The sequence below is a fragment of the Trifolium pratense genome, linkage group LG3 (genome assembly GCF_020283565.1).
Source record: "Trifolium pratense cultivar HEN17-A07 linkage group LG3, ARS_RC_1.1, whole genome shotgun sequence".
In the NCBI taxonomy this organism is placed as follows: Eukaryota; Viridiplantae; Streptophyta; class Magnoliopsida; order Fabales; family Fabaceae; genus Trifolium; species Trifolium pratense.
The window spans coordinates 20,853,765-20,862,278 of NC_060061.1; the positions used below are offsets into that span (position 1 = coordinate 20,853,765).

At 32.5% G+C, this 8,514-nt stretch overlaps 1 protein-coding gene across 2 annotated transcripts; it reads left to right on the forward strand.

Moving 5' to 3' along the window:
• The first annotated feature begins 565 nt into the window (after positions 1-565).
• LOC123916180 (membrane-associated 30 kDa protein, chloroplastic) lies at positions 566-6,460 on the forward strand. Of its 2 annotated transcripts, XM_045967566.1 has the most exons (12): positions 566-795; positions 891-997; positions 1,101-1,211; positions 1,802-1,866; positions 1,951-2,032; positions 2,753-2,827; positions 3,960-4,030; positions 4,128-4,210; positions 4,652-4,716; positions 5,303-5,377; positions 5,645-5,765; positions 6,105-6,460. In XM_045967566.1, exons 1-11 carry the CDS (start codon positions 684-686, stop codon positions 5,762-5,764), a joined length of 966 nt encoding a protein of 321 aa, XP_045823522.1. In that variant the 5' UTR covers positions 566-683; the 3' UTR covers position 5,765; positions 6,105-6,460. The 2 variants fall into 2 exon arrangements, with proteins under 2 accessions (XP_045823522.1, XP_045823523.1); XM_045967567.1 differs by lacking the exon at positions 566-795 and having other exon boundaries at positions 1,093-1,211.
• Positions 6,461-8,514: the final 2,054 nt, after the last annotated feature.

An 8,514-nucleotide genomic window follows, 5' to 3' on the forward strand; every position in this document is an offset into this window, starting at 1 on the left:
TGGCGCCCCTGAAATTACCAAAAGTGCAATTATATAACTTAAGGGGTCACACAATTATAAAATTCAAGGGGTCAAAAGTGCCATTAGACCTAATAAAAAATTTAAAAAAGAAAGAGAAGTGTATAAGTAAAGAAATGACATGAAGTGTGAAAAAATAAAATCCCTAAATAAACGTAGAATACAAGAGAGTTTCTTTTGACACCCCCTGAAATTATCAAAATACCCCTCCCGCTACTTAAGTGGGTAATTCAGTTTGCTACTTAATGCAATTGTTTGGTTGGTTTCGGTTATGAAGAGATGAATTTTTAAAGATCCGCACCCTCCCGTATACACCATTCTTGACCAATTTTTCACAATTGTCAACCCTCACCTGACCGAGTGCTACCATATATTGGCGGTTATGTCGGTTTCTAGTCGAATTGCAGGTCCGTGCTCAACCCTAGCCAAAACAAGCTCTCGGAATACAAAGACTAGAAAGAAGAACTGGGCCTGCAAAAATAACAGACCGAACTCGCTCCTTCTCCGGCCCATTAAAAAACAGGAATTCCCTAGCATCGAACAAACAACTAGAGAGGAGCGAACGAGTGAGCGTCCCTCGAAATCACACAATATCTTCAACTCTATCTATCTGCAACTCTTCTTCACTCCAACTCCAAAATTTTCTCTCTTCGTCGATCACAAAAATGACGACGAAACTTCAAATATTCACCGGATTACCCTCCGCACCACTTCCATCTTCTTCCTCTTCTACTCTCAACAAGCCTCTCAAATCTTCCTTCTTCGGCACCAGACCAGGTCTTCTCATAATTCCGCCGAATCATTACTTTTCAATTAATTCGCTTAATATTAACTACGCATCATTAATTTAACTAATTTTTGAATTCTTGCAGTTGATACTTTGAAATTTAGAGGGATGAAGATTGCGAAACCGGTTCGAGGTGGAGGAGCTATTGGTGCCGGCATGAACCTATTTGAAAGGTTTTCGAGAGTCGTCAAGGTGAAAGAAATCACTCTATAAGAATTCGTGTTTAGTTTTAGCTTTAATTTTGTTGTTGTTGTTGTCGTCATTATGGTTATATTTTATGTTCTTAGTAATGCAGTCATACGCAAATGCTGCTTTGAGTGTGTTTGAAGATCCTGAGAAAATTTTGGACCAAGCTGTTCTTGAAATGAACGATGATTTGACTAAAATGCGCCAAGCTACAGCACAAGTTAGTTACATTTGTCTCTCTTTTTTTTTTTTTTTTGTTTTTTTATTGTTTGTGTTATTCTTGTGTGCATTCCATTATTATATATTTGTATCACTGTTTTGTTTGTTTGAATATTTAATTGAGGTATATGCGATCAGTGTTGTTAAATAGCGGTGCTATAACGATATTGGATAGTGAAATTTGAACAAATTGCTGTTGTTCTTCAATATCTATTTAGTACAAAATATTGTGAAATTGTGGCTTTATTATTAGTGGCGCTATAGCACTGTTGTGTAGTGGAATTTGAACAAGCCGTTATTTTCTGCGACCATAATTGATAGCACTCTATGAAGCATGGACACAGAGACAAAAACGGACACCGACATGTCGACACCGATAATAATTTGAGAAAATGACACAATTCAATGTAATTATAAGTGTCGGCGTTGTGCGGTGTCCGACACTGACGCGTGTCCGACACCGGGACACGCCTAATCCGAGGAGTGTCCGTGCTTCATAGACAGCACTGTATTTTGCTGAAAACATACTGAGAAATAGGCAGTTAATTTTATTATAAAATCATCTTATTATTGGTTTTTTCCTTTTTTGAGGTATTGGCATCGCAAAAGCGGTTGGAAAATAAATACAAGGCGGCACAACAAGCGTCTGAAGAGTGGTAATGTATGAAATAGTTATTGTCTTAATTTGCTTGCAGTATTTGGAATTTGAATACCATTTTTGTGTTTTATATCTGATGTAGGTATGGCAGAGCACAGCTTGCCCTTCAGAAAGGTGAAGAAGATCTTGCTCGTGAAGCACTCAAACGGCGTAAATCTTATGCAGTACGTACTCATTTTGTTCAAGTATTTTTTTTTTCTTTTTCAAATGTGTAATTTAGATTTTAATGAGGATTGTTTATTTTTGAACTATGTAAATCAATCAATAAAGTTGTTATCTTTTTCAATTCTTTTCACACGTTTTCTATGGGATCTATACTTTGCCGGTTGTTCTCCTCACATAGCTTAGCAAGATTGGTACATTTGATGTTTGCATTTGCGGTAGTTCTCATTCCTAGGAGCTTATGTAGAACCTTATTGGAACTCAACACCATGTTCCTAATATATATAACCTCATAACCAAATAATAAATAGGTAGGTTTGTCAAATGAATGGCCATTCTGTTGGTTTGTCCGTGGGTCATAATGTGTTTTGATTAGAAATCAGTTTAGACATTTTAGATGATTAGCTTCCTATCACCTACGCGGCTACGCCTCCTCCCAGGAAGTCACTATTTTTTCCTTTCTCCCTGATGCTTTTGCATTTTTCAATGGCAGACCTCACAATGGTTGCCTTTTATAAAGTGCTTTGATGTATGCATTAATACTTATGTTAGATATGGCTGTAAATATCAATGTTGACGATAGTGTTGTTCATTGAAAAATTTGGAATTTGCTTTAGTTTAACATTTTATTAGATGATACAGGAAAATATAACTTTAAAGCAGTGCTTTATCATGCATACCAACATCATGGAAAATCTCATTATGCTTTTAACATTTTGCAGGATAATGCCGGTGCTTTGAAAGCTCAACTTGATCAACAAAAGGGTGTTGTGGACAATCTTGTCTCAAATACACGCGTAAGCTAAATCCTTTTTTATCTCAGTAGAGTCAGTACCATAAAACACTCAAATGTCATGTTTCAGAAAACTATATTTTTGGACTCTGTAGCATCAAGAAACCACAAGTTTAAATTAAACTGCTATTTATCTTAACATATTGGATTAGTTTTGACTCTTGATTATAGGTCATAATTATATGTTCAGTTCATAGAATCACTACACATTTACTTGAGTTCATTTTATATTCTGCTCTAGGCATATTTTAGTAATTTTAATGATTCTTCATAATGAACTATATTTTGTTTGGTCCAGTCCAGTGTTGTTAAATAGCAACTATAGGGGCGCAATAGCGCTATAGCGTAGCAGAAATTGAACAAATTGCTATTGTCTGTGATACACTATTTAATATAAAATGTTGCCAAATAGCGGCGCTATAGAACTGTTTCGTAGCATAATTTGATCAAACCACTATTTTTTGTGATCCGCGATTGATAACAGTGGTTTGGTGTGCATTTATTTACCGTTGATTGCTCTATTAATGTCTGAGTTTCCCTTTTAGATTTTGTTGCAGTAGGAAGCACCATTCTGCATTGTGTAATAAATTGGGGTCTTCATTGTCTATCCATTGAAAAGTCTATTTCAACCTTTTATTGCATTCTTTTAGATATAAGATGATTTTTATGACTTTTGTAAAACCTAGGTTATTTTACTTATTTTTTATCTCCACCTTGTTTCTTTCCGACTTCACCTGCACCAACTACCAAAACCTATTTTTCTTCGCCTGTTAGATTGTAATCATCTACTACAAAAGTCTTTATGTTCTTCTATTTTATCCCTGGAGTCTGTAAACAATGGTTTTCATTGCTTGCAGTTGTTTGTTTTTCATTGTAAAATATATTAAAATTAATTTACCCATGTTACAGTTACGTAACCTTTTTTTAATGCAAATTTTTCCTCATATAGAATACTTTACAATAATACTTCAGTCCACTAGCTTTTGTGAGAAGTATATCATTTTAGAAATGATTGAAATTGGTTGAACAAATTTAGCTCACTGTTCTAACTTCTAATGCAGACATATTTAATAACAACAAGTAATCAATATTTATTATTTAGCTCAGTCCTGAACTGTAAATTGTTCATTTTATAGCTTTTGGAGAGTAAAATACAAGAGGCAAGGTCGAAGAAGGATACTCTAAAAGCAAGAGCTCAATCTGCAAAGTTTGTCTTTCAAATCTTTTATCCATTGATTTCCATCTTATCCCATTCTGTATTCTATGGTTCTATTAGTAATGTTTGTTGGTTGATGCTCCTTTAGGACTGCAACTAAGGTGAGTGAGATGCTCGGAAATGTCAATACAAGCAGTGCTCTTTCAGCTTTTGAAAAAATGGAAGAGAAAGGTAAAAAGAAAACTCTCCAAGTCCACTATTTACATAAATAATACTTATAACCTTGTCTCTGCTTAATTTTTCCCTCAACCATATACACACATACTCTTTCATTTGCATGCTGACAAGGGCTACATTGTATGATAATGAGATATTATGATTAGGTTGAACCACTCTTTGCATCTATGAGCATTTTGACCATAGGCATGCTCATTATCTAAATGAATAAATGTAATTTCTGTCATAATAACAAAAGTTGTCATATCTGAATTCTGATCATGATATACATGCTTACAAAAGTTACGGCCCAATTAATGGAATAAAATGCAGGTGAACATTTGCACCAGTCCACATTCCATATGTGACAGAGATATGTACATAAGCTTTTTATGTGCTCTCATCATTCCATTTGAAATTATTTTTCTTTCTAATTGTGTTCTGTTATCTTAATAGTGATGACAATGGAGTCCCAAGCTGAAGCTCTGGGCCAGTTGACCAGTGACGATCTTGAAGGGAAGGTGAGTGACTGTTTATATGTATGAATTGTATTTTAAGCTTGAAATCGAAAAGAAAAAACCTAGAGGCATGTTTGGTTTGCAAAAAATATTTCTGTATAATAGTGAAAACAAAAAAGTTATTTCCCATACAAAACTTTGAAATCAAGACAGAAAGTGAAAACAATATGATTTTATTTATTTTTAAAATAAAAGTGAAAGAAGAAACGAAAACAAAACACTTTTGCAAATCCAATATACTCTTGGTTTATTTTATTTAAATTTATTTCTTATGAGAAGGGGGATCAAAGGGCCCAAACTTAATTTCACTTTTCCCAAAGAAAAGATGGTGTTTAAAATAATTGAAATTAAAATCTTAATATCATTTTCATAGCTATATTTACTGTGTTTCTTAGCTGGTTTTTAATTAAATACCTGGAAATGAAATGTCAAAGGCAGTTTTCCCCTTTAACCTACATCTTCTATTCAACAACAATGCAATTTACTTTTCCTCTTTCGATTTTGTGAAATTCTTCGACTTCTTTCTGCTGCACCTATCTATTTTTTGCAGTTTTGCATGATAATTGGTGAAAATTGTTTATTTTTACAGTTTGCAATGCTTGAAAGCTCATCAGTTGATGACGACCTGGCACAATTGAAGAAAGAATTATCTGGTAGCTCAAAGGTATGCTTCAAACAGCAAATAGGGTGTATGTAAAAATAGGATGAGAATATTTTTTATGTTCAATAACTTCCTTGCAAGTTTGTTTCCTTTCTCTGTTTTGCCACCAGAAGTTGGCAAACCTGTGAAGGGAGTCGATATATATATTTTTCCCAAAGCATTTATATTATGCTACAGAAAGTAAATTCAAAGATGAATTGTCATACAATACTACCTCTATGTTCTACATATACTTTTGTATTTCATTGTTGGACTGCTTGTTTCAAGCAGAAAGGAGAGCTTCCTCCTGGAAGAAGTAGCACCACTAGCGCCAAAACTGGAAACCCATTTCGAGATGCTGACATTGAGACAGAACTTGAGAAACTGAGACAAAGATCAAAGGAGTTTTAAAGTATGAAATCTTTTGTCTCTTTATAATCTATGCTTGAATTCAGTTCTTTATTTTCACTTATCAACATTGTACAGCTAAAGGCTAGTCATGATAATATTATTTAATTAGTGTCCAAATTTCAATTGGAAATCCGAACATATTATCCGTGTGCTTCTGCAACTCATGTTACACTTAAACACACTTAATCAGATAATGTTATTGTGACATGTATAGTCCTATTTTTTTTTCCAATTAAAATGGACTTCAGTAGCATAAAGCTGTAGATAATTTCATAACACGTTTTGTGAGTAGCTTTTATATATTATATTATTACATCAAGTAACCGGCTTAAAACCGCAGGTTTTGGTTGCCTCCTGAATTTGGATGTAAACATCTTCAACGAGGAGCAAGGTAGCAACGTGACCATAGTGTTCATAAATCACGAGCGTCTCTTTTGTTAGTTGTGAGCTATGGTATTATATTTTATTTTGAACAAACACAATCATCCATACCTCATGGCCAGATTTATATGGAGAATAGAGTATATTTTGCAATCCATATAATGCTTATCTATTGTGCATATATTTTTTAAAATTTTTCTACACCTGAAGTTGTAACCCTGCATGGATATGGAAAAGCAATACTTGGAACAAGAAGGATACAGTGATAGTGTGAGGCTAATTCTTCAATGTTTTCGAATTTAAATTATAGGAAAATTTCGTCTTGGTTACTCTTTAAACTTACCAACATATGAGTATTTAAGTCATTAATTTAAGTCTTCGATATTTAACGTGTGTCATAATGATCTAAAATGAATAACTATAAAACATATATCAGTCTATTTGTATATTGTAACAAAAAAAAAAACAAAGTCTACTTGTATATGAACGCAGACTCTTGACTTATTTTTTTTTTTTTGGTCGAGAAAATTGAAATTCAGTAAGCATGTGATCTCATTCTATGAATGAATCCATTTTTGCATTCTACTCTTTTTCTACTCTTTCAGAGAAGACTTTAACAATTTTTTTTTTGGTACAAAGACTTTAACAAATTTAATTAGGCTTAATAAAGACATTGAGAGGATCTACTGTTGTGTTTGAAGCCCTCTTTTCTGTGGTGAGCACAATCAACCCCAATTGGAGTATATGTACGGTTTCATCTTAGAGGTGTTTTGTGTTAGCTTGTTATCTATAAGTATGATTGACCCTTTTCAATTTCTGCTTTACTCACCCCAAATGGTCGCTATTATGTGTTTTAATGAGTCTTTCATGAATTAAGAAATCCATATTTTTATTAGTAGTCTTGTAGAAAAATACTAATATTTTTATTTTTATATAGAAAGAGAAACACTACCATTGTATGTAACTAATACTATTTTTTTTTTTTTTTTGATAAGCATGTAACTAATACTATGTTCGAGTATATAAAATATTAAAGTTTAAGTTGTGTGTTTGGAGAGAAATGTTTTCATGTGTTGAATTGGGACATCATCTTCTTACTCTAAATTTTTTATTAGAATTTGTTTTTGAATGGTAACATTGCAATTTTATTTTAGTTATCTTTCAAGTCAATATAGTCCGTCTTACCAACTTTATACTGATTCAAGTGAAATTGAATTTGAATATTTTAAGTAGGATTATGTTTTTAAGCCTTTTGAATAGAAAATTGGGGTTTGGAGGAGAGATTCCACAAAAGTGGTCATTTAAGTTTTTCGGCGGAGATTAATTGATAAATGTTGGCAAGTATTTCGTACCAATAAAATGGTAAAAACAAATAAAAATATAATCCATTTTAAATAAAATAGAAAGAATTTAAAATTTAAAGAATTAACCCTACCAAATTTATTACTCATCTCGTGTCAATTCTTGTTCATTCATCCTAGAGGTCCTTATATTCAAGTTTGATTTTCTTCCAACCATAGAATAAAAAGGTTAGTCTTTTTGTACCAAAAAAAAAAAAAGGTTAGTCTTTTTTTTTTGTTTTTTGGAATAAGGTTAGTCTGTTTTTCTCTTCCTGATTTCAAAATAAAAGTGGGTAGTTTAGTAGAATTTAAAACAGGGAAGAAAGCATCAAAGACAAAGTTGTTATCGAATTCCTCTAAGAAAATTACAAATAAGTTAGGTGTATCTACAAATAATAGAATTGACAGAAAGCTTGAGTGTTAATATAAAATTACTAAGTACTCAGTTTTTTTTTGACTAAAAAGTATTTGAGGTTAGGTGGTAACCTATTATCATTTTCAATTTCTCGGACAGAGTCAAATATGAAAAAAGAGAGCTAGTCAATTTAATTTTTCTGACCTTGAAACACGACTAAAAATATAACATAATAAAATCAACATAAATGTTAATAAGTCACACATAAGTACAAAAGTCGACACCATATATAAAAATATAGTTTTCATTTTTATATTATTATTTTTTCTTTTCATACGATTTACCATATCATCAACTTTTTTGTGTCTGAATAACATGTAAAATCAATCATATTATATTTGCACCATCACTTATTAAACGTACACAGCCAAAAATTAGTGTTAACAACGAACCAGGATTTCATGCATTCGATTTTTGGGTGTAGTTGTGCAGTCATTTCATTTATAGTCGTCCGATCAAGATCGGATGATTATGATTTAAAACTGTATTTATTAACTGAATTTATTTAAACCGTTCGATTGTGATCGGATGGCTATAAATCAACTGCATTGAAATTTTGACTGCACATAATCCATTTCCGTTAACAACACCCACCACTCATTCTCTTTTAACAC